Raw genomic sequence first — 26,093 nt, 5'->3', positions numbered from 1 at the left:
TTGGACATGACAGGGCCTATCTTCACATCCCGATTCAGGAACTGTAACCGTATCCAAAAGTCAGTAAGGAGGCCCAGACAACTGATCCGCAAAGATAGACTTTTATTGCCAGCAAGATGCAGCTAAGACAAGGGCTTAGTACAACTGCATGCCACGCCCCTTTTGCAACAGAACGGGATCAGAGGTACCTGCATTTTTACTTGCTGCAGTTTATTTTGTTCTAACAACCGAACTACATGTATTTACCAAGGTACTGGTTGTGGTAATGGAAGCTCTCCCACGCGAAAGAATCGCAGTGCACCTATACCTTGATGATTGGTTAATCTGTGTGGCATCTCTTGACAGAAGAACATTATTCCAGAAAAATAAGAACAAGAGTATTAATGTTCAATGTGAACAAATAAAACCCAATCTTTATTAAAACTTTCTACAATAAAATAAATGAGCACCTGTAAGGCAAATTCTTTGACTTAACACAAGTCCATTCATACATACAAACATACATAACGTGTACAAAAATATTTGTTATCTACACATCTAACATAACAAATCAAACTGTGTTATATCGATGTTAGTTACTCTGCCAAGTGCGTATGGCGGCTCACCCGCACATCCAGCTCAAAAGAAAGCAGCCAAAGAGGTAGAAGTCAATGTTTCATCTTTAGCAATTAAGAACAAACTGAGAAAACTAGGAGTTCTCAGGTACCCTAGTGAGTCAAATTTAATCCAGGATTCAGTTCCCTTGCAAATCCAAGCAGCATCTGATGGCTGAATGAGTTGAGCAATGGACGGCCCCTATCATGTGACAGGGGCTACCGGTGTCATTGGCCGGCCCCTGTCACATGGTAGGCGCAATGGACGGCCCCTACCATGTGACAGGGGTCGGCCAATGGCACCGGTAGCCCCTGTCACATAGTAAGGGCAAAGGGCTGCCAGCGCCATTTTGGTTACTGGCAGCCGACGGCCCGGGAGCGGCAGATCGCTCCCGGGCTCCCCGCTGGACCATCAGGGACTTTGGTGGGTTCGGGAGGGAGGGCAGTCATGGGGGAGGGTGGTGGGCTTTGATGGGTTGGGGCTGGTTTTGTTTCTTGACATGGGGAGGTTTTACCCGCGACGTATCTACGGGTGACAGGTAAATCTTTATTTTGGGGCCCCCCAAAATACCCCCGACTTATATATATGGTTTCGACTTATACCCGAGTATATACGCTAATTGGCAACAAGTAAATATAATGTCACCTTTTCTGTAACTGGAAAACAGGTTAGTGAAGTAGCACTTGGATCTGTACTGGAGCATGTGCTGTTTAACATATTCGGAAATGATCTGGAAAAGGGAACAACGAGCGAGAAGGGTGAATTTGCAGATATGGATTGTGTGTGGCGGTAGGGTCAACAAGAGCAAATAGATGGTTAGGAATGAGTCAAAAAAGAATGGCAAATAAAACTTAAGTTATCCTGTTGCCTTTTGATCCATGGTGTGACTGCACTTTAAGAATTGTGTGCATTTCTGGTCACCCCTTCTGAAAGAGGACAGCAGAACTAGAAAAGATGCAGAGGAGGGCAACAAAAATGATAAAGGGAATGAAACAGCTCCCCTATGATGAAAGGCTATATGGGTTAGGGTTCTTCAGCTTGGAAAAAAGACAGGAGACATGATAATTTTCATAAAATCATGGCTAGAATGGGTACATAAAGGACAGTATTATTTGAAAGATTTAATAACTAAAACAAGGAGACATTCTACGAACTAACAATGAGCAGATTTAAAACAAATCATAGAAAGTACTCTTTTACTTAACACAAAATCAAGCTGTGGAATCTGTTGCCAGAAGTTGTGGTCAAGGCAACTACCATTGTGGGGCTTAATAAGAGTTTTAGAGAGGTTCCTGGAGCAAAGTCCATAAAACATTACTAGGCAGGTAAACCAGCGAAAGCCATCGTTATACCTGGGAGTAACAAGAAATAGATCTACTGTTTGGGATCCTGCCAGGTATTTGTGACCCGGATTGGCCACTTTTGGAGACAGGATGCTGGACTTGATGGATCTTGGTCAGACCCAGCATGGCATATCTTATGTTCTAAGTGATTTATTTATGAAATGTAGACACCTAAAGACTTAATAATGAGCACATTTTACTTCTGCAGATTCCTGCATTGTGAGTATCCTGTCTGCTCACCTGTTGGCTTGCTCCCCATTCACGGCGTCAGGGACACGGGCACTGCCCCTGGATGCAGACAGGAAAGGAAAAGAGCATGTCTGAAAAAACCTTTGGTCGGGTAAGAACGTTTCTGCTAATTCCTATGAAGATTTAAATTAAAATGAGATACCTATATTAATTATGCTGAGCACTTTAGCACAGTTTTGGAGAAAATGACTGTATACTGTTATAATGTCTACCCAAATAAAACAGGAAATTAATGGAGGGAATTCTTTGCTAGAACCCAGTCTTCTATGTATGATATGGGTAGAGAGACCCCCAGTTATTCCTGACCTTTTGTGTGTATGAGGGAGGGAAGCCTGTGTGTGAAGGAGCATGAGTGTATGAGAGACAGGGAGCATGTGTGTGTGTGAGAATATGTGTATGAGAACCTGTGTGTATGAGAGATAGGAGAGTGTATGTGTTTGTGTGAGCATGTATATATGAGGGAGTGTATGTGTGAGTGTGAAAGAGAGAGATCTTGTGTGTGTGTATGAGAGAGACACCATGTGTGTATGACAGAGGGGAAGCGTGTACCTCAGCATGTGTGTGTGTGTGTGTGAGAGAGAGGGAGCATGTGGGTTTGAGTGAGAATGAGCGAATATGAGAGGAGAAAGTTTATGCACCCCTCTCCCCAACTCTACTAATTCATGTCAATTTCAGGATGACTGGAAATCAAAAGATCCCAGGTATGGAGAGTGGGGAATTTTAAAATCCTTTTTACTTTTATTGTTGGCTATTTGATGTGTCTGTTTTGAAATATGTTGTTGCTTAGGAAATTAAATTTAAATGAGTTTTAAATTATTGGATGTTGCATGTGTCATTTGTTTTGAAATATTCTTTTATTAGTATGGTTTTACTATTATTGATATTTTATATTTCTTGATTGTATTTGTTTTATGAGGCACGGCGATGTTTGTTTTTCTGTTGTTGCAATGCATACGGAGTCTGGCTTCTTGCAGTTTCTAGTTTTTGTCTGCACATTTGTATTTATATTCTGTATTTGAAGAGCGTCTGTCTCTGTTCTGCATGTATGACTTAAGTGAGGTATTCTGCTAGCATGTAGTTTCTAAATAGGGATCTGTAGCAGTTTAATTTGTTCTGTTTTCCCTAATAGGAGGTGCATTGATGTTTTAGGACCTGGTGTAATATTTGCAGTGTTGCTTTTTCATAAGTAAGGTTGCTTTTGTTTGAGTCTGGCAGTTAGGGGGGGTTATGGTATGGCAGATTTTCTATAGGCTCTAAACACATTTTGTGCAGGATTTTGTATTATTCAATGTTCTGGTAGTGGAAGGGGTTTGTATGCTGTTACTGAGGTGACAACAAAATTTGAATATTTCCTAGCATGTAGCCAGATGGCTCAGGACCAATGGGTATTGTGCTGTTCTGCTAGCAGATGGGAGACGGAGTCCATCTGGCTACACGCTAGGAAATGGAGAAATTACTTACCTGATAATTTTGTTTTCCTTAGTGTAGACAGATGGACTCAGTATCCCGCCCACGGCTGCCCCAGAAAAGGGAGGCAGGTGTGTCGCGTCTCCCGGTGTCCCACCGCCCCGTTGTACATTCCTTCTCCCTTTTTCCAGCCCTGCGGGCCAATTGGAAGCTTCCTTTCTTCCTACCCCCCACTGCCCAATGGGAAGCTTCCTTCATTCTGCCTACCCCCGTGTAGGCCAGTCTCCCTTCTACCTGCCAGTGGGAGTAGGAAGAAGGGAGGAAGCCTTTGATTGGCTGGTGAGACAGGCATCGCATAGCCTGGGGGTGAGGTGGGAGAAATGGCAGTGTCGAACCCTGACAAAGCAAGGCCACCACGGGAGCCCATCCCCATGGCATTAAAGAGGAAACCCGACCCCGACCGAGGCCACCACGGGAGCCCATCCCCGTGGCAACGAAAAAATAAGGCCCGCCGGTGTAAAGCCACGGCGGAACTGGAACCCATCCCTGCAGTGAAGGAAGAAGAAGTTTTTGGTGAGAGTTTGTGTTTGGGTGTGAATGGGTGCGTGGGTGAGAGCTTGTGTGTGTGGGTGTGAATGGATGCATGGGTGAAAGCTTGTGTGTGTGGGTGTGAATGGGTGCCTGGGTGAGAGCCTGTGGGTGTGAATGGGTTCCTGGGTGAGAGCTTGTGTGTGTGGGTGTGAATGGATGCATGGGTGAGAGCTTGTGTGTGTGGGTGTGAATGGGTGCCTGGGTGAAAGATGGTGTGTGTGTGTGTGTGTGTGAATGGGTGCCTGGGTGTGAATGGGTACCAGGGTGAGAGCTTGTGTTTGTGGGTGTGAATGGGTGCCTGGGTGAGAGATGGTGTGTCTGTGTGTGAATGGGTGCCTGGGTGAGAGATGGTGTGTTTGTGTGGGAATGGGTGCCTGGGTGAGAGCTTGTGTGTGTGGGTGTGAATGGATGCATGGGTGAGAGCTTGTGTGTGTGGGTGTGAATGGGTGCCTGGGTGAGAGCTTGTGGGTGTGAATGGGTGTCTGGGTGAGAGCTTGTGTGTGTGGGTGTGAATGGATGCATGGGTGAGAACTTGTGTCTGTGGGTGTGAATGAGTAAGAGCTTATATGTGTGGGTGTGAATGGGTGCCTGGGTGAGAGCTTGTGTGAATGGGTGCCTGGGTGAGAGCTTGTGTGTGTGGGTGTGAATGGGTGCCTGGGTGAGAGCTGGTGTGTGTGGGTGTGAATGGATGCATCGGTGAGAGCTTGTGTGTGTGGGTGTGAATGGGTGCCTGGGTGAGAGCTGGTGTGTGTGGGTGTGAATGGGTGCCTGGGTAAGAGCTTGTGTGTGTGGGTGTGAATGGGTGTGTGGGTGTGAATGGGTGCCTGGGTGAGAGCTTATGTGTGTGGGTGTGAATGGGTGCCTGGGTGAGAGCTTGTGTGTGGGGGTGTGAATGGATGCATGGGTGAGAACTTGTGTCTGTGGGTGTGAATGAGTAAGAGCTTATATGTGTGGGTGTGAATGGGTGCCAGGGTGAGAGCTGGTGTGAATGGGTGCTTGGGTGAGAGCTTGTGTGTGTGAGTGAGTGTGAATGGAAGTCTGGTGAGAGCTGGTGTGAATTGGTGCAAGAGCATTTGTGTGTGATTGAGAGCTTGTATATAAGAGAGCATGAGTGTGAGAGATACTGGTCAGGAAAATGACTGGTGTGAGAGAGACCGAGACTGGTTGTGGGATCTAATTGTGTGTGTGTGTGTGTGTGTGTGTGTGTGTGTGGGCTTCAGCAGCCCTTGCTGCTTCTGGTGAATGCTATTGGCCTGCAAGGGAAAGGGGTAGGAGAGTTGCTGGAGAGGGTAAGTAAAGGTGACTTTTTAAATTTATTTTTCTTGATTGACTGCCATTTTAATTATTGGGTATTATGCGATGTCTGCTGTTTTGAAACATTTTATTGATATTTGGACATGTTTTAATAATTTTTATGAGTTTTTAATTGTTGGATATTATTCTGTTCAGCAGCTGTTTTGTAACATTTTTAGTATAGCTTTACAATTATTTTTGTGTAGGGATCTATAGCAGCTTGGGTTATTCTGTTTTCCCAATAGGAAATGTATTAGTGTTTAGGGCTTGGTTTAATAGTTGTATTTCTTAGATAGGGTTGTTACTGTTTGAGTGCATTCCATAATACAGGTGTAACTGTGTGCGGATTAGTTATGTGCAGATCCTGGGAGTATGTTAGGTTGGTTCTGTGTGTGTGACCGAGGTGAGGTATTTTACTAGCACGTAAGCATTTGTATCACTTATTTGTTGTATTTTCTCAAGAGGACATGCATTAGTGATAAACTGCTGTCTTTTCACAAGTAGGGCTATTGAGTTTGTATTGTTGTTACTGAGATGACACTAGAACCAGAATATATTTTTTGTAAGATGAGTTGTACGGGGAATGTCTTAATTCTGCTTTACATCCATAATTGTGGGTCGGGGAGTTCCTGTGGATGTAAAGTGTACTTTCACATTTAGCCCTATGATGGTCACATGCTCAGTGTGTCACACACATGTGAGAACCATCTGTCAGGTGTGTTCCGGCCAAAAAAAGGTTGAGAAACCCCTGGTCCAAGGCATACCTGCATATCCTCAACTGGCTAGAGCATTAACGATTCTTCGCTTCATGGTTTTGAGCACTACCTTTGGGTTTGGCCTCCATGCCCAGTACCTTTTTCTACAAGATTCTGGGAGAGAGCCTGGATTTGGTTGAGCATGGTGAACCTGGCCAAGAGCAGTCTTCAGCCTTCCCAGTCGCTAGAATCGTATTCAGATGTTGATGACACCGGTGCGTTTATTCTTAAACACAATATGCCTGACAGTGTGGTCCTGTCTACAGGGGCGTGAATTTATTGGTGTGACCCTGGAAATGGTACCATTGGTGAGGGCGCATTTGTTTCCTCTTCAGCACACTCTGCTCTCGTTGGAGCCCACAGTCTCAGGACTATTCGATTCAGCTTCATCTACCGATGGAGGTTTGCATACACCTGCAGTGGTGGTATAAAGCAGATCATCTGAGAAAAAAGGGGGTTTCCCTAGGCTCACTGAACTGACTAGTGCTCATGACAGACGCAAGCCTCCAGTGTTGGGGAGCTTACTGTCCAGAGCTGACAGCACAAGGGCACTGAAGTGCAGAAGGGTCTCTCTGGAGTATCAATCGTCTGGAAGCCTGTGCGGTCCGGTTGACATGCTTGCAACTGGAAGATAATTTTTTAGGGTCGAGCGGTTCGAATAATGTTGGACAATGCGACAACAGTGCCTTGCATCAGTTGGCAGTGTGGAACCAAGAGCCAGCAAGTGTCATGGAAAATAGCCCAACTTATGGAGTGGGAGGCAGTGCATGTTCAAATCTTGGCCTCACACATTGCAGGAGAAGACAATGTAAGAATGGATTTTCTTAGCAGACTGACTCTGAATCCAGTTGAATGGGAATTGTCAAACAAGGCATTTCAACTGGTAGTGTATCGCTGGGGCCTTCCATTTCTGGATCTATTAGTGACTTTTCACACTGCAAAGGTTCCTCGTTTATTCGGTCGCAGGAGAGATCCGAAGCTCTTAAGTATCAGTGCCCTCCTGCAAGAGTGGTCGGAGGGTGAACTGCTGTATGACTTCCCCCGTGGCCCATATTGGGCAGGGTGATTCAGAAGCTCGAGAGTCACAGGGGGATCTCCTGGGCCAAACTGGTGGCACTAGTTTGGCCCAGGAGATCATGATATGCAGATCTGCAAAGGCTCCTGGAGGTCTCTCTCCTCTGGACTCCAGCGCACAGGGATTGGCTGCATTCGGGGCCTGTTCTTCACGAAGATCCGACTCAATTTTTGTCTGACAGTATGGCCCTTGAGCGGGCTTGTTTGCTGCAGCATGGATATTCTTCTGCAATGGTCACCACCTTGCTATGAGTGAGAAAGTTCTCCGCTTCCTTAGCCTATGTGTGAGTTTGGTGAGTGGTTTTTTTTTATTTTTATTAGATTTATATAAGTTTAAGAGTACAAAATACAGGTGACAATAGGAAATCGTACTCTTACAATTCTATATCTTAAGGAATTCATAATTGTCAGTATTGTATACATCATTCAACAAGTACGAGGGTAAGTCAGTAAGTAAGTCACAAATCTCTCTACTAAGGGAATAAAACATTTATCTGTAATGTTGTCATATTCTATAGATGGCAGCACCTTAGAAGTGCTTATGTACATAAATAGTTATTTAAACTGTGCATGCGCAGGGGCTGTGTACACAAGGAAAATGGCTGCCGTGTTGACAGATTGTACAGTCGAAGAACAACGTGCTGTTGTCCGATTTTTATGGGCTAAGGGCTTAGTGGCAAAGACATTCATAAAGAAATGTATCCAGTATATGGAGAGAAATGTCTCTCGCGTAAAGCAATTTATAACTGGACCGATAAATTTGCACAAGGACGTGCCAACGTGAACGACAAAACCAGACCTGGTCGACCTGTAGAGATTGCGACAGAGGCAACTGTGAAGCAGGTTGAAGAGATGGTTCACGCTAACCGGAGGGTAACAATTGACGAAGTTGCCAAAGAAATTGGGTGTTCTCATGGATTAGCATATTCCTTAGTGCACGATGCATTGAACTTTCGCAAAGTCTGTGCAAGATGGGTTCCAAAACAGCTGACCGAAGACAATAAGAACAACCGGATAGGTGTCTGTTTGGAAAATCTCTGCCGTTATGCAAACGAAGGTGAATCAATGATGGCACGTATTGTTACTGGTGACGAGTCGTGGGTGCACCACTATCAACCAGAAGCGAAACGTGATTCCATGCAGTGGAAGCATCCACTATCACCGACACAGAGAAAGTTCAAGCTTGTGCCTTCTGCAGGAAAGGTGATGTTGACTGTGTTTTGGTACCGAGATGGGATACTCTTAACCAGTTTTCAGAAGCGTGGTGAATCTGTTAATTCGCCTTCATACTATGCTACTCTATTAAAGCTTAAAGGAGCTATTCATAGAAAATGCCCAGATCTGGAAAAAAGAGGAGTGCTGATTCTTCACGATAATGCCAGACCACACACTTCGAATGAGACTCGTCAGACAATTGCGAACATGCACTAGGAAGTTCTTGAACATCCACCATACAGTCTGGATTTGGCACCCAGCGATTTTCACTTGTTTAGCAAACTGAAAAGCCATCTCGGTGGTAAACATTTCACCAGCGATGAAGAAGTGGAACAAAAGGTGAAGCGCTGGTTACAATGCCAGCCAAAAGACTTTTACGCAGAAGGTTTTGACGGACTTTTCAAACGCTGGGACAAATGTATAAATGTTTGCGGCGATTACGTTGAAAAGTAGTTGGTTTTTCTAGAAAAACTGTTTGTGACTATATTCTATATATTTCACAGTAAATAATTCATCTTTTGCATTTAAATAAATTTCATGAATATTAATCCCATGTATGTTTGTGACTTACTTACTGACTTACCCTCGTATATAGGAAAAATAGAGATAATTGAAAGTTAAGTAATGAAAAGAAGCAGAATTATTAAAAGACAGCGTCATATTCTATTTCTATTGTCTAACTCCATCATTAAACAAAGTTTTTCCAGCTCTGTTGAAAATCTAGGAATGAGAATCAAGGTAAGTACGTAATTGCTCTGGTTGGTTAAATGCATACTTCGAGTCCTGGAAGGTGACCAAGCAGCGACATGGGTATCTTAACAAGAACTTAGCCCCCCTTTCTATTACCTCTACTCTCATAGATAACAATTTCCTGCATCTAAGCTGGGTATTTTGGGGTATACCAGGGAAAATCCTAATACGCTGGCCATAAAAATTTTGATTTTGGTGTCGAAAAAATAATCTAAGTACAGATTCTCTTTCTGTGAAAAGAGAATTGTACTATCAAAGTGGCCCTGGTTTCTATATTCATTTCATATGATTTTTCTAGGAAATCGGTAAAATTCACATCTACCTGAATATCCTGTGCTCGATTACCATCTGAGCTCTGGGACTATGGTAAATAATAATAATCCTAGAAAATACAGGTATAGCAGTTTCTGAGTACTTTAATATATTTCTTAAGTAACTTTTAAATAAATCATTTGGAGAAGCCAAATGTATCTTTGGAAAATTTAATATCCTCAAATGAGCTTTCCTGAATTGATTCTCAAGCATTTCTAACTTATCCATATATATTTTTTCTGATCTTATTAAGTTGGTTTGTACTTTTTCAATATCTTTGATTTTCCCTTCTAGGAAAGTGACAGTTCTATCTTTTCTACTTTATTCTGCACTAGAGTATTTTTATTTAAAGCATCCTGTACTGTAATTGTCAAATTATTTATAGATTTCTACATTAAGATTAACATAGTCCCAATCTCTTCAATTGTGAATTTCTTTGGAGTTATTATTGAGAAATCCCTTAAGGTTCTTACTTGTTGGTCCTCAGTTCCTTAGGGTTTGCTGAGTGTTTGAGGCTTGGTGTGAAGATCAAGGGGTTCTTCCTCATTCGGTTAAGAACCGCTCATTTTGGAACTTTTGCAGGATGGATTGAATAATGGATTAGTCCTTAATTCCTTAAAGGTACAGGTAGTGGCTCTTGCCTGTTTCCAGGGTCAGGTGAATGGTGGACCCTTGTCGGCTCATCCAAATGTGGCCCGTTTCTTGAAAGGAATGAAACATCCTCATCCTCCCTTGTGGTTACCGGTGCCCTTGTGGAGTTTTAATCTGGTTTTGGATTTCTTAGCGGGCCCTATGTTTCAACCGATGCGTAACCTTTCCTTGCAGTTACTGACCTTGAAAATGATGTTCTTGTGGCAATTGTTCTGCTCGTAGAATATCCGAGCTGCAGGCTTTTTTCTTGCCGGGATCTGTTCCTTCGAGCGACTCCAGGGGGTGATACAGCGGCGTACTGTTCCTTCCTTTTTTGCCAAAGGTGGGGTCAGAATTCTCTTGAATCAGTCCATTTCCCTGCCGTCTCTGGAGAGGGAGAGAGATGCAGAGGAATATCGCGAGTTACGACCCTTGGATGGTAAGAGACATATCATGAGGTATCTGTAGGTTTCTAGACCTTTCAGGAAGACGTATCGCCTGTTTGTCCTCCATATTGGAAGTAAGCAGGGCGCTCCGGTTTCGTGGGCTACAATAGCTCACTGGATTAAGGAGATGGTCACGGCCACGCATGTGGATGCTGAACAGCTGTTGCACGGTCAGGTTAGGACTCATTCCACTAGGGCTCAGGCAGTGTCGTGGGCAGAAGTTAGATTGTTGTCTCCCATCGACATTTGCCGAGCTGCTACATGGTATTATCATCTGAATGTGCAGGCCCGGGAGGACACAGCCTTTGCACGTGCAGTTTTGACTGGACCACGGGTAGCCCCCCTACCCTGTTCTAGGAGTAACTTGGGTACATCTCACTGGTTCTGGATTCATCTGTCTGGATGCTAAGAAATGAGAAATTACTACTTTTACTTTTCTTTAAACCAGACAGATGAGTCCAACTTCCCACCCTTGGCAGCTGAATGAATTTGCTACGATCTTCCTGCATGGCTACTTGTTCCGGGGTTACTGTAAATGTTAGTCCAGTCCCTAGACTAGTGTTAATACATTCTTTGTTTGAGCTCAGTGTTTCCTGTTGGCTGAGTGCTGAAATGGTTATCTGTTAAGTTTTTGCTAATCTGTTCACAGTTGCTTTTGAAGAGAATACTGGCAGGCTGATGTCACTGCAGAGATACTGTGATGTCAGGCTGATGTCACTGCAGAGAACTGTGATGTCAGTTTTGCTCCGTCTCCTTCTGTTGGTAGAGGTGCAAAACCCACTGGTTCAGAATTCATCTGTCTGGTCTAAAGAAAAGGAAATTATTAGGTAAGTACTAATTTCTTATTAGAGGACACAATGGCAGCCTCTCAGAAGAGAGTTTTTGATATTGCTAGCTTGCCAAATGTAGTGGATGCTTTTAGTTACATGCGGAAAGTGAGAAACTGTGACTGGAAGCACTTTTATTCCCTGAATGTAAGTGGTTTGCAGTTTTGAATGCAGTGAAAGGGTACTTGGGTTTTTGCCATGATTGTTTTATTGTGCATCATTCAGCTTTCTTTGAACAGTTTTGAGAAGAGCAGGTATCACTATTAATGGCTGTTACATGAGTACTCTCTTCCCTATTCTAGCATCTCATTATCCACACCTAGTACTTAACTACCTCATACCAGGGCTATCTTGGCTGTAGATACAGCTGCTAAAACACCTTACAAGAACTGTCCCCCCTCAAATACTGTCCACATATCTATAACAACTACACAGGACTAACTATTTCTTTTCCTACCAGACCAATGCAGATGTATGGGTTTTTCTCCCTACCAGCAAATGGAAACAGAATGAAAGCTTTGCTGGAAACAGCCTTATAGGAACTGCAGTCTTTCAGTATTTCTGTCTCCAGCAGATGGTTGAAGTGCCAAACCTGTAGTCTGTGGTGATGTGGGATGGCACAGTGGTGGACTCTCCACCCCTTATCCCGCCCCCTCCTCTGATTGAGTGAGGGGAGTTAGTGATCCTACTGGAAGGGGTTTGAAAACCAGTGCTACTGGTTCTCTTTTTTTCCCCCTTCTCCCTCTGTGCCCTTGCCCTAGGATCTCTGGATAAAGTCATCGTCAAGGGAAATTTTCTTTTGTTTTCTGTCTTTAGAGGATATTTCTGGGACTGAAGTTGTGACCGCCTGTAGTTTAAGAGAAGATAGTGGAGGGGGTAAATCCAGGCAATGTTTTGGGGTTCCACATCAACGAGCTTTCTTCAGCAGCAGGAAGCCTCAGGGAGACCAGTGAGGCTTGAGAAGAGGCTACCACTGCAGAATGTGGGAAAAAATGTCCTGTTTGTAGAGGCCACTATGGCAGCATGCTAACATCAGGCCTATGTCTGGCCTTTGCTGGTGAGGGGGGAAGGGTTTGAGGGTCACTCCAGAGATTTTTTAGCTAGAGGATAAAAAGGACTTTACAGCAGAAGTCCATGATAGTTTCATCAGGGGAAGAAGTATTGCAATCACAGACAACTCCATTTTGGAAACAGCTCAAAGTAGTGCTGTAGAGGTCAGAGAGGTCTCTAAGGATCCTCTGGGCTGTCCCTGGTGAACAGGTGTTGTCTCAGGGTTAAGGCTCTGGGTAAATTTGGGAGCACTGGATAAAGGAGGAAGCCTCTTCAGATGAGCCATTCTCCCCGGAGTTTGTAGTGTTAATGCACCAGGCTTACTTGATTAAGCAAGGTGATCCTAAAAATGAGTCTGTGCCCTTGGGGATTACCTCCACTCCTGCTCCGGCAGTACCGTCCCAGCCCAAGAGGCCTAGGAAAGAGCTGGACCTGGACTGGGATGCCAGATTGACAGATTCAGCAGGGGCTCGCAACTGGAGAGTAGGTAGAAAGTGATCTGGAGGTACTCCCTCTGGAGGAGAGTGAGATTCTATTGATGGAGAAGGATGATTCCTGGGTGGTGTGTTTTATTTAAGAGGGAAAAACTGCCAGCATTGATTACGCAGGTTCTGGTGGAGTTAAGAATTTAGTAATAGTGGGCAGAACCGACTCAGGAGGTTAAAGATCCAATTATGGAAGGCTTCCGGGGTCTGGCGAAGACCTTTGCCTTCCATAAAGTATCAAAGGCTCTAATCTTTGAAGAGTGGGAGATTCTCAGAGGCGGGTCTTAAAGTGGGCAGAGCTATGGTTAAGCTCTATCCTGTTCCAGATGAGACCTTGGAACTTTTATGATGTCCAAAGGTGGATTGGTTGGTTTCAGCAGAAACTAAAAAGACCACCATTCCAGTGGAGGATTATGCAACCCCAAAGTTTTGAGGTATCTGCCTTAGCTTTTCAGGCTGCGGTATGTGGCAGTTATATGTCCATGCTCTGGATGCAGCAGGTGTAAGTTGGGCCTCCAAGAAGAATCTCAAAGAAAGGTTAGCGTTTGGTCTTTTTTCTTTCTGGCTGGTACCCTTTATGATTTCATCTAGAATTCAGCTGGAGGAATGGTTGCTTCCATGTCAGACAAGCAATTGTTGTGGCTGTGAAACTGGTTGGCAGATGATTTTTCCAAGTCTTGTTTGGGGAAGTTTCTTTTCAAAGAGAGGTTACTTTTTGAGGATGATTTGGAAAAGCTGGTGAAGTATTACAGTGAATCTAAGTCCCTTACGTTTCCTGAAGATAAACCAAGGTCATCCCAGAAAGGTTTCCCTAGCAGACCAAAGTTTAGAGATATGCGGCACTATTGACTGGGGATATCTACAACCTTCTCTTATTTCTGGATGCAAGTTGGAAGGTTGCCGCCCTTTCACTTGAGCTAGAAGGGCGATTGGGATGGTGTTGGCAGAGGCTCAGGGAAGGTAAGTCTCCATAATGAAAGTCAATGGCACTGTTCCCTCTAAGCTGTGTGCACACATAGGTCATGTACCCAGCGCACAAAGTTGAACCCAGCTTATAAAAAGTTGCACACAAAATTTTGCGCAATTAGCTTTTCAGAAATTAGAGAGACCATTGGTCATGGGGTCTACTCTTCATTTCAAAGAATAGGAAGGTGGTTGGCTTAATTTTGAGGAGTGGACCTGCATCACAACAGATCAGTGGGTTAGAATTTGCTCGTCCAGTGTCGGCTGCATTCATTGTTTCTCGCTGTCATTTGAAAGGAAAGAAGGCTGCGGTTTGAGACACTCTGGATTGTCATCTTCAGTTGGTGGCATTCATTCCGGTGCCAAGGGAACGATGGAGACGGGGTATTCCATTTACTTCATGGTTTCAAAGAAAGAAGGCATCCTGGATTTGAAGAGGGTGGCTGCATCCTTGAGAGTTCTCCAAGTGGAGACACTTCACTCGATGACTATAGCGGCTTAAGGGGAGAGTTTCTTATGCATCGGCTAGATTTAGGGATGTACCTTCACATTCCAAAATGAAGGTAAAATTGTTCATACCTGATAATTTCTTTCCTCAAGTCCTGCTAGACCACCTGGGAACACACAGGGCCACAAGCAGAGATGCCAGAGATAATTTGGCTCACTCTCTCTCTTCCTCTTTTCTCTCTCTCTTTGCATTCCCCTGAGAAGGGGAATAACTTTAAGGGATGAAAAGAGGAAACTGGGTAAGAATAGAGTTTTTGTCCGCTTGCTTTGACTGTAGGCTAATGGCAAGGGCCTTAGTTTCTCTCCTCCCTCATGGCTGACAATGAGGTCATGAAAGGGGTGTGTCCCTTTGTCTCCGGTAGCGAAGGAGCGGGGAAATCCCAAATGTAAGGACTCAAGGAAAGAAAATTATCAGGTAAGAACAGTTTTACCTTCTGCTAAGCAATCCATTTTATTGTAGGTCAATGCTAAGTAACAAGTTATTGCCCCAATCCATTTTTTAAGTCTTAATTCTACTCCTGTTACGTTAAGTAGTTTTGTTTGTAGGACATGAAAAGTTATTTGGAATCAAATTACTTCCAAGCCTTAGTCTGCTTAGGACATAGAAATGTGCAAATGGAGTTTTTGTCTAAATTACAATTATTTGGGTCATACAAACTAGAGTGTTTCTCTACATATAAATAAGCTAAAAATATATAATATCTGTAGTTTCAGGCATCAGTTGTGTTCAACGATGTAGCAATTTATTTCTCAGAAGAGGAGTGGAAGCTTTTGAAACAATGGCAGAAGGATCTTTACACGAATGTGATGAAGGAAATCCATGGGGCCTTGATCTCATTGGGTAAATAGATTTTCTTTTATTGTGCAGCTTTTCAGATGCATAGGGTTATGTCTTGGAGAAATTGGAAGGCTGGGGAAAACAAACAAAGTTTGAATCGTGTGTGTGTTTAACACCATGTTAAAATAAGTTAACGGGCATCAAGGAGGGCACTTTCCAAGCAGTGTGCAGAGTTACGTTCTAGGCGGGTGCATTTAACGCACATGCTTCAGGCAGATTTTCAAAGGGGGAAACTTCTGTTTGAAAAGCAGTAAGAACTAGTGCTAAAAGCACTATTCCACATACTTTGCACCTGCTATTTGTGCGGGCAGCGAAAGGGAGCAAAATGCCATGTGTCCCTTTTGAAACTCGAATACCCTTGTGGTGTTTTCTTCCCCTGACCTAAGCTCATCCATAGGATTGCCTCCTTTTTAATGCTGATAAAATTAGGTGTGCTACGGGACTGCATGCACAGTTTTGGCCGGTTTTAAGAGAGGAAGCTTTCAGTTGGGCCATTTTACCCCGGGTAAATGCTATTGAAAATTGCCTTCCCCGTGAACTGTGTTCCTGTTTATATATTACCTGACATTTCTGTTTTACCCATTGCTTTAAGGAAGCTAATTCAACTCAAGCCATGAGAAAGCTAATTATACTAAAATGCTCATCCCTGGTAAATGCTTTGTGCTAAAATACAGCACTGTGTACAGCTTTTAAAGGACATACCAGCCGGATTGAACATCACAAAAGCTGTAAGCTCCGTGTTGGCAGAAACCAGCAGAGCTCATTATTAACTTTGCTGCAGTGACACTCCCCCGAGCCAGCTATTCATCTTGCCTCTTTTTCCATAGTTTTTGCTTGATAACACACCCATGTGTCTAATCAAACTTGTCTTGGCTAACAACGTTGAATGACTGATTTTATTTCTTTGGTTTAGGCCTTATATCCTTGACATATTAAACTTTCAGATCAATTCATAACTTTGCTGAATGTCTTCAGGTTTTTAATTGTTTTGAAATTCATTGTCAGGTTTTTCCTGTAATTTGCTGACTAAGATGGACTGTGAAATGTGTCACTAATCAAAGCAATCCCAAAGTCAATATTATGTGTTAAGAATCAGTGGGGAAACGTGCTATTGACACCAGTGAAAGAACCTACACGTTGATCAATTTATAAGATCTTTGGAATACTGCAGTCACTGTAATAAATGTGACCTGTGATAATAGGCACTACCTGCAAAGTCTTGCCTTCATCATTGCCTTATGATTAATCATTGGTCATTGCCTGTGTGGCTGAGGATAGTTTTTACTCAAAGCAATAATATTTTTTTTAACACTTTTTCATTTGCAAATACAATTTTAACTTATCTTAAAGCCTTTTATTGCACTTTATCTGGCACTCAAAGCTCCCCAACACTGGCTGTGTTTCATTGAACTGCATCAGGGGGCTGTAGATAGAATATTTCACTTCACACTTGATGAATTTTCATGTGCTTTTGTAAAAACTGTTGTGCAATAATGGATGCCTGGCATCTCGAAACCCTTTAGTGCCATAAAGGAACAGGAGGAGGGAGGGCTTTTGCTGGCCAACAACACACAGGGATTTTCATGTTTTAAATTCCCACATGTGGGTTAAGCCACAGACTTTGTCCCTATTGTAAGGCAGGTGCAAAGTTTGCAGATACTAATATACCTTTGGCAAATCTAATCCCTGCATTTTCAAATGAAAATGCTGTGAAGTGTTTTCCTTTGAAAATGTGCTTGTAGGCTGCATGTGGGATTTCAAAAGTGTTCTCATTAAGCATAACCGCTATTATTCTGCTACTCTACTTATAAACACAATATGTTCTCTTTTTCCAGGCTATACAATTGTCAATCCTGATGTTTTAGTTAGGGTTAGCAAAGGGGAAGAACCATGTCTCGGGAAACATCATGATTCTGAAAGAAGAAAATGTAGAAGCCCCTTCAGCAGTGAGTAGGAATTGTTCAAAAGCTTTGGAATGGTTTGAAGGTGCACAACAGAGAGAGCATTCTTTCTGCTGTCCCAATAATAAGTCTGATAGAACCTCACAGGGTGCAGTTCACATGGCTTGTTTACTGCTCTCTCGCCTTTGGAGGTAATTTTAAAAGGAGTTGCGCATGTAAATGTAACGCATTATCGTAGCAGTTTTTAAAAGCCATTTACGCGTGTAAAGTGCCCTTACACATGTAAAACCTACGGACAATTCAATGGCATACATTGTAGCATTTTTCAAAAGTCCACTTGGGTGAAGTGCATTTACACGGGTAAAACCGATTTTTTTTAAGCGTGTAAATGCTTTTTAAAATCAGGCCCCTTGTGTGGTTTTAGTCTTCTTAAAGTGCCGTAAGGCTAATATAGAAGGGCCTTTCTGGAAAGAGAGTGCTGGGGGTCTTAGCAATCATACCTATAAGGGAGCCCGGACCGACGTGCCGCAAATGCGCAGTAGAGAGCAGCTCTACTGCGCATGTGCGGGTAAGCATACATGGAAAAAAAAAACATGGCGGCAGCGAACAGCAGCGGCGGCCGGCAGCGGCGAGCGGCGGCCAGTAGCGAGGGATGGACTGAGTGAGAGGGAGGGACGGACTGAGTGAGGGGGACTGAGTGAGAGGGAGGGAGGGACTGAGTGAGAGGGAGGGACTGAGTGGGAGGGAGGGACTTGAGGGAGGGAGAGGGAGGGACTGAGGGAGGGGGAGGGAGGGACTGAGGGGGAGGGAGGGAGGAGTGGGTGAGTGTGTGGGAGGGAGGGAGGTAGGGGGTGGGGAAGAGTGAGGGGAGAGGGAGAATGAGGGAGAGGTGAGAGACAGGGATGTGAGTAAGTGGAAGGGTAAGAAGTTGTGGAGCAGAGAAAAAGGGAGTGGAGGAGGGCTGAGGGAGAGAGGTGGGGAGTGACTGAGAGAAGGGGAGAGAGGTGGGGAGTGACTGAGGGAAGGGGAGGGAGGTGAGAGTGAGGGGAAGGAGGCAGTGGGAGACAAAGGGGTGAGTAAGACTGAGTGGAGGGAAGGGGAGGAGTGAACGAGGGGAAGGGGGAGTGAGGGAGAAAGTGTAGAAGGGTGCTGTGTTAGAAAATGGACTGAAAACAAAATGTAATGTAGCCCGTTGTTACGGGCTTAAAGGCTAGTGATATATATAATGGGGAGCAGACCAGAATGAGCAGAGTTTAGTGTTGCCTATCGTCCACAAGGTTTGACGATAGGATCAAGGACAAAATGAGTTTAACAGATGTTAGCACAGTCCTGATTAACTAGGAATGGTTGTGCTAACATCCATTTCATATTCTGAGCTGGTAGAACTCCTGAATAGATAGGTATTTGGATAAATAATTGCTTACACTATAAAGCATTTTGCATGAGGAGGCACTGTTGTTTTTGAGTGTAGAACAGATGAAGCCTTTATTGTCCTGAATCCGCTGATGCCACCATCCCAGTGTAGAATAATGGACATCCACACATCCATATTTAAAAGATAGCAGATTAGCTAAGTTAGTTGGACAGGCCGTACTGGTGAATATACCCGGATAACTTTAAAGTTAACAGGTCTAATTTATCTGGGTAAATTAGTCAGATCAGTGTGCCGGATAAGTAGCTCTTCCCCCTTACGCCCCCATCCCACTCACCACTTAGCTGGCTAACTACTTATCTGGCTAAGTGACAGATACTGAACGGCACCAGATATTGACTTCCTATCAAAGACAAAGTACTGGGATAAAATGATTGTTTAATGATTCAAAATAGGTGCTGATTGTAATGGGGAAAATATTTTGTTTTTTAATAACAGGCTGTTCAGATCTCAAGCCAGACATTTTGATAAGAATTAAAGAAAGTGAAATTTCCTCTTCAAGTGACCAGCAAAACTTTGAGGAAAGAGAGATTATTAATCCTGACATAAGTGAGTATATTGCCTGCAGTAAAACACCTGATCAAAATGCTAGTGACAGCCCATTCAAACGTGACCACATGACACACCACAAATCTATAAAAGTATGAAATGCAAGTAGTATCTCTGTTATATTCCTCTTGGTAGATTTAGTTTAGAACATAAGGTTTGCCATACTGGGTCAGACCCAAGATCCATCAAGCCCAGTATCCTGTTTCCAGTAGAGGTCATTCGAGGTCACAAGTACATGGCAGGATCCCAAAGGGTAGAGAGATTCCATGCTGCTTATCCTAAGGATAAGCAGTGGATTTCTGCAACTCCACCATAATGGTTTATAGATTTTTCCTCCAGGAACTTGTCCAAACCTTTTTTTTTTTTTTTTTTTAAATGCACTACACTAACAGCTTTCACCACATCCTCTGACAAGAAATTCCGGAGCTTAATTATGCATAGAGTACAAACATATTTTCTCTTACTAGTTTTAAAAGTACTACTAAATAACTTCATTGTGTGTCCCCTGATTTTTGTACTTTTTGAAAGAGTAAACAACTGATTAACATTTACTTGTTCCATTCCACTCATTATTTTTAGACCTCTATCATATCTCCCCTTAGCCATCTCTTTTCAAGCTGAAGAGTCCTAACCTCTTTAGCTTTTCCTCTTAAGGAAATCCTTCCATTCCCTTTATCATTTCTAATTTTGCTATATCTTTTTTGAGATGTGATGACCAGAACTGCACACAATACTCCAGAAGAGGTTGCATCATGGAGCGATACAGAGGCATTATGATATTCTCTGTTTATTCTCCATTCCTTTCCTAAAAATTCCTAATATTCTATTTACTTTCTTGTCTGCTGTAGTATACTGAGCAGAAAATGTCAACGTATTATCAATGATGATGCCTAGATCCTTTTCCTAAATGTGGAACCTTGCATTATGTAGCTATGATTTGGGTTACTCTTCCCTAACTTCATCTCTTTGCACTTGTCCACATTAAGGACAAGTTTTGCCAAGTCCTCTTCCAATTTCTCACAATCTTCTTGTGATTTAACAACTTTGAATAATTTTGTGTCATCAGCAAATTTGATCACCTCACTCGCTATTCCCATTTTCTTGTCCTTTATAAATATGTTAAAAAGCAGTGGTCCCAGAACAGATTCCTGTGGCTCTCCACTATTTGCTTTTCTCCATTAAGAAAATTTACCATTTGGCACTATTCTCTGTTTTCTTATAATTAGCTCTTTATTGATTTTTCATAGAATTCACAATGAAAAAACAAAGAATATGGCTAATCGCAATAATACATAAAAGAAATATATAAAAAAAAAAATAAATAAAGTGAGACGACATAATCCAGTCCATGTTTTAAGGGGGGATAATATACCCTTCAAGAAACACAAATACAAGAAAACTTTATCTGAGATCTAAAAGCCCAAATACTTATTTCTATTACTCCACCTAAGCTAGTTTGTATTCCAGTCTAGGTTTCCTACTCGTTTTAAAATAAAGTTGTCCAAATGCAAGGGATCAGGGAATACAGATTTGTTATGTTGAAAAGTTATTAAACATTTACAAGGAAATTTTAGGAAGAAAATGGCACCTAAGGCCACTACCTTAATTTTAAGAGTCAGGAAAAGCTTCCTATGAACTTGCGTAGCACAGGAAATATCTGAGAATACTTGTACCCTTTGTCCACAAAAAGAAACATCTTTATTTTTGAAATATTTGAAAAACACTAAATCTCTCTCTTATATAGCACAAAAAGATACAATCAAAATGGCATTAGTTGGAATTAAATCAATACAAGCTTCAAAAACCATAAATACACCAGGACTTTCTACTTTTGAAGTTTGCCCTATGCCTTTCATTTACCAAGCACCTTTATCTTGGTAAATAATCCATTTTTGAAACAGCAGGCATTTTCTCATCTTCAGTAGCTAGAACTTTACCCAACTATTTCTTAAATATTTCATTTGGAGACGTTAGTCTTGTAAAGGGAAAATTAAAAAAAAGCTCAAATTCTTATCCGATTTTCTAGTAACTCAAAAAAATACAAAGTGAGTTATTAAACTGTTCTTTATATGAACGGATAGAGCATTTTGTATTGACACAGCATGAGAATTAAAAGCGGCCACAGATTCTTCAAGTTGTTTCAAACGATTTGCATGTGCCTCAAAAAAGTGTGTCAGATTTTTCTCTGTCTTAGCTAGCATCCTCCCAAAGACCTGTGAGGATAAACATTTGTGGGCTCAAGACTCTCTTGACCTTCATCTAGAATGGAAGAGAGAGTCTATGGCAAAAGAGGTCCAGCAGGTATGGCGGGAGTCATGACACCAACCAGCACGACAGCTTTGGGGGGATGAAACTCCACACTTGGCTTGCCAGCTTCTACTTCCGAAGTGGTTTGGTCTCCAGCCAGATTTAATTCCACATGCAAGCTGTCTGCAATAGAGAACACTCCTGTCGGTTATGGTGGTGGGTGACTAGTGCCAGGACTTAAGGACACCCCCCCTCACAAAAGAAGGGTCACCCTCACAGTCACTCATAAGCAATTCGGGCGGTCACTGTAAATGAAGATCCATGGGCCCTTGGAACACTCCAGAGTCTATTTCATGTATTTATTTTAGATTTCACTTTTTGGCACGTCAAAGTGGATTACATTCGGGTACTGTAGGTAGTTCCCTGACCCCAGAGGGCTCACAATCTAATTTTGTACCTGAGGCAATGGAGGGTAGAGTGACTTGCCCAAGGTCACAAGGAGCAACAGAGGAACTTGAACCCTGGTTTCCCTGGCTCATAGCCCGCTGCTCTAACCACTAGACTAGAAACGAAGCAAACACCTTAGGTTTCCTTTTCCTCCCCATTCTGCTGCGCACCCCAGCACTCGGAATTACACAGAGTCCGCTGGCTCACATTGATAACCTCACTCCTTAGTGACGCGGAAGGGGGGAGGGGCACAGCTGAGAACGGGTAGGCGGTGCTTTGCCGATGTCAGGTCTTATAACAGGGCTCTCAGAACTCTTTCAAGACTTCTCCCCAAAGCCCTACTCTCTTTTCCCCAGTTCCCGCTTTACGTCAGGACACTGCCCGTCCCCCGTCCCATGACTTTTTAATTTCTGAAGAAGTCTCTCATGGGGAACTTTGTCAAATGCTTTCTGGAAATTCAGATCCCCCTACATCAGCTGCACACCTTTTATCCACATGTTTGTTTACACCTCAATCAAAAATGTAGTTCATAATGTAGTCCACACCAAAACTCAAAAAGAAACTAAAAACTCTGCTCTTTCAACAAGCCTACCCTCATGCTACTCCATCCACATGATGTATTAAAACCTTTTGTTCCATAAGACTGTTTGATTCTCCTGTAAATATTTTGTAAATATAGTTCATATCTATTATAAAACCTGTGTTTTCTGTATCTATTGTAATACCATTATCTCTAATTTTATAGTTACTGTTCTAGGAAATGCTCTGCTTACCATTTGTTTCTTGTAATACCTTTTTAATTCTAATTTTATAGTTAATGTTCCATGTAAAGGCTCTGCCTACTTTTTTTGAGTTAAATGTACACCGATACGATGTGCAAACGGTTGTCGGTATATAAAAAAACGTTAAATAAATAAATAACAGAGCAGAAATCAGGGCAGTGATCATGCTTTAGGAAATCGGGCTACAAAGTCCATTGTAATATATCTTCTAAAAATAAAATATTGAACAACACTGGCCGCCTTTTACCTCTGCTGGAGATCTTAAAACTCACAACTGCATTTTTTTTTGACACTTATCTTGCATTTTTCACTGCTACGCTGACTGCCTGGAACTTTGAGGGATTTAACTAATTTTAAAAGGGGAAGTTTTGTTTCCTCTCTGTCCACTGTTATGAAAGATAAAATGCAAGGCTCAGAATTTGCTTGGGAATGTTGTAATACGTGTCATCTTTTTTTTTCAAAGCAGACTGTATAGATGACAGTGCTGAATATTCTTCGGAGCATAAGCATGAGGAGAAAACAAATAGGAATAATCATGACATGAAGGAAACAGGAAGTATAGACAGTCCCAAGATTATTGGTGGTGAGTAAAATCCCTTTCCCTCATTTTGCTAGTTACAGATTTGTTGCAAACTTAGACACTGCCTTCTTTTGGCTGCTGTAGCTGTTTGATCTCTAGTAACCCTGCGTACACCTTCCTGTTATTTAGAGAGAGTCCCTGTTTCAAGTCATATCTGAGGCTTAGAGTAAATTATATATCTCAATTGATCATCTACGAAGGTTCCCAACTTCAATATAAATTCAAAAAAACTGAACCGCGTATGTAATTCTCATAAATTTCACAGCAAAATTCTTTTAAATTAAAAAGCAAACAGAATGTTGGGAATTATTAGAAAAGGAATGGTGAATAAAACGGAAAATGTCATAATGCCTCTGTATCGCTCCATGGTGAGACCGCACCTTGACTACGTGTTACAGTTCTGGTCGCCACATCTCAAAAAAGATATAGTTGCAATGGAGAAGGTACAGAAAAAGACGACCAAAATGATAAAGGGGATGAAACAGCTCCCCACTGAGGAAAGACTAAAGAGGTTAGGATTGTTCAGCTTGGAGAAGAGAATGCTGAGGTGGGATATGATAGAGGTTTTTAAAATCATGAGAGGTCTAGAATGGGTAGATGTGAATCGGTTATTTATTCTTTCGGATAATAGAAGGACTAGGGGGCACTCCATGAAGTTAGCATGTAGTACATTTAAAACGAATCGGAGAAAGTTCTTTTTCACTCAACGTACAATTAAACTCTGGAATTTGTTGCCAGGGGATGTGGTTAGTGCAGTTAGTGTAGCTGGGTTTAAAAAAGGTTTGGATAAGTTCTTGGAGGAGAAGTCCATTACTTGCTATTAATCAAGTTGACTTAGAAAATAGCCACTGCTATTACTAACATCAGTAGCATGGGATAGACTTAGTTTTTGGGTACTTGCCAGGATCTTATGGCCTGGATTGGCCACTGTTGGAAACAGGATGCTGGGCTTGACAGACCCTTGGTCTGAACCAGTATGGCATATTCTTATGTTCAACCCATACAGATACATTGTATTTCACCAATAAATACATCTTTGTTCTTTCTACCATAAAAAATGACTATCATCACTCCAAAAATTATCAACCTGCTGAACCACAAATAATTTTATGTCCTCAATCCAATGGTCACATATCATCCAATGGGACACTAAAGGAGCCTCCTCCCTCCTATTTCTCAAATTGCTTTTGTGTTCAATAATTCTAAAGAAAGCCAAACCCTCCTCTCATCCTTCTGACACCATCCCAACCAAACTCCTACTATCTATACCCAACATAATAGCAAAACCCATCTCTGAAATAATCAGTTGTTCCCTTGCACAAGGTAACGTCCCCTCCACCTTAAAACAGGCAGTTGTCAAACCTATACTCAAAAAAAACCCAACCTTGATCCCACTGATCTCTCCAATTTTAGACCCATCTCACACCTGCCTTTTCTTGCCAAAATAACAGAAAAAATAGTCAACATCCATCTCTCTGAATACCTTGACGACCACAAGATCCTTTCCCCATCTCAATTTGGCTTCCGTAAATACCTCAGTACGGAAACACTCCTAATATCACTTACCGACAACATACTTAAAGGAATGGGTAAAGGTCACTCTTATCTCCTGGCAATGCTCGACATATCTGCATTCGCCACCATTAGCCACAAAACTCTTTTAAAATTACTCTCTGACATTGGCATAACAGGAACAGCACTTCTCTGGCTTAAATCCTACCTTGAAAACAGACACTTCAAGGTCAAGCTGGATAACAACGAATCTGATCGTATTAACATTACCTGTGGTGTTCCCCAAGGCTCCTCTCTATCCTCTACCCTTTTCAACATTTACATGTTACCTCTCTGCAAACTACTAACTAACCTAGGCATCACCCACTACATACACGTGGACGATGTCCAAATACTCATCCCCTTTACTGACTCTTTACCTGAGGCCCTAAAGACATGGGACAATTGCCTCACCACCATCAACCATCTCCTCACAGACATGAACCTTGTGCTTAACCCTGCCAAAACAGAACTCCTCGTCATATCCCCTAACAACTACACTTACTCCAACTCCTAACCCCCCTCAAACCCATCTCCCTACACGCACGTAACCTAGGCGTTACTATTGACAATCAATTGAAGTTAAAACCATTAATTAAATATATCTTAAAAGAATGCTATTTCAAACTATATGTATTAAAGAAAATGAGACCTCTCCTGCATAGCTCCGATTTTCGAACTGTTCTTCAAACCATCATTTTCTCCAAAATTGACTATTGTAACTCCCTCCTCCTTGGGCTCCCTACCTCCTCCATCAAACCCCTACAACTGCTACAGAATGCCACAGCTAGAATTCTCACTAATACGCGCAAGAAAGACCACATTACCCCCATCCTAAGAGACCTCCACTGGCTCCCAATTGCCTCGAGAATTCAATACAAAAGCCTATCCCTCATACATAAGACTCTGTTCAATGAAAACATACAATGGCTACACGACTTTCTTCGCTTTCATAATTCTAACAGACCCACCAGATCAGCTTAACAAGGAACCTTATATATACCTTCTCCCAAACTCACACACCTCTCCTCCACAAGGGACCGAGCATTCTCCATAGCAGGTCCTTCAATGTGGAACACAATGCCCCGCATAGAGCCATGCACACAGAAATAAAAAAAAAAATTAAAAACATGGCTCTTCAAACAATCCTTCGACTAATGCCACTCTCCTTATTCCCCCATGCGAAACCACGTCAAATTTCTCTACCACCTCCTCCCATTGATCTTCCGGTATATTGTATTTTTCTTACATAAGAACATGCCATACTGGGTCAGA

At 42.5% G+C, this 26,093-nt stretch overlaps 1 protein-coding gene across 11 annotated transcripts in view; it reads left to right on the top strand.

The window, feature by feature from the left end:
- The first annotated feature begins 956 nt into the window (after nucleotides 1-956).
- Nucleotides 957-26,093, top strand: part of LOC115094273 (zinc finger protein 282-like) — a 115,544-nt gene continuing 90,407 nt past the window's right edge. For 9 of the 11 annotated variants that reach the window (XM_029607164.1, XM_029607160.1, XM_029607168.1 and 6 more), the window contains exons 1-6: nucleotides 957-1,017; nucleotides 2,146-2,277; nucleotides 15,200-15,332; nucleotides 17,165-17,275; nucleotides 19,101-19,211; nucleotides 23,151-23,270. In XM_029607164.1, the coding sequence (XP_029463024.1) occupies nucleotides 2,230-2,277; nucleotides 15,200-15,332; nucleotides 17,165-17,275; nucleotides 19,101-19,211; nucleotides 23,151-23,270 (523 nt within the window). In that variant the 5' untranslated portion in view covers nucleotides 957-1,017; nucleotides 2,146-2,229. Of the gene's footprint in view, nucleotides 1,018-1,068; nucleotides 1,133-2,145; nucleotides 2,278-15,199; nucleotides 15,333-17,164; nucleotides 17,276-19,100; nucleotides 19,212-23,150; nucleotides 23,271-26,093 lie in introns of those variants that run through there. The other 2 variants (XM_029607162.1, XM_029607161.1) reach the window with 2 other exon arrangements.

This window comes from Rhinatrema bivittatum, chromosome 6, assembly GCF_901001135.1.
Source record: "Rhinatrema bivittatum chromosome 6, aRhiBiv1.1, whole genome shotgun sequence".
Classification (NCBI taxonomy): domain Eukaryota; kingdom Metazoa; phylum Chordata; class Amphibia; order Gymnophiona; family Rhinatrematidae; genus Rhinatrema; species Rhinatrema bivittatum.
Note: the sequence above shows the minus strand (reverse complement) of the source record. Positions and strands in the feature narration are given on the sequence as shown.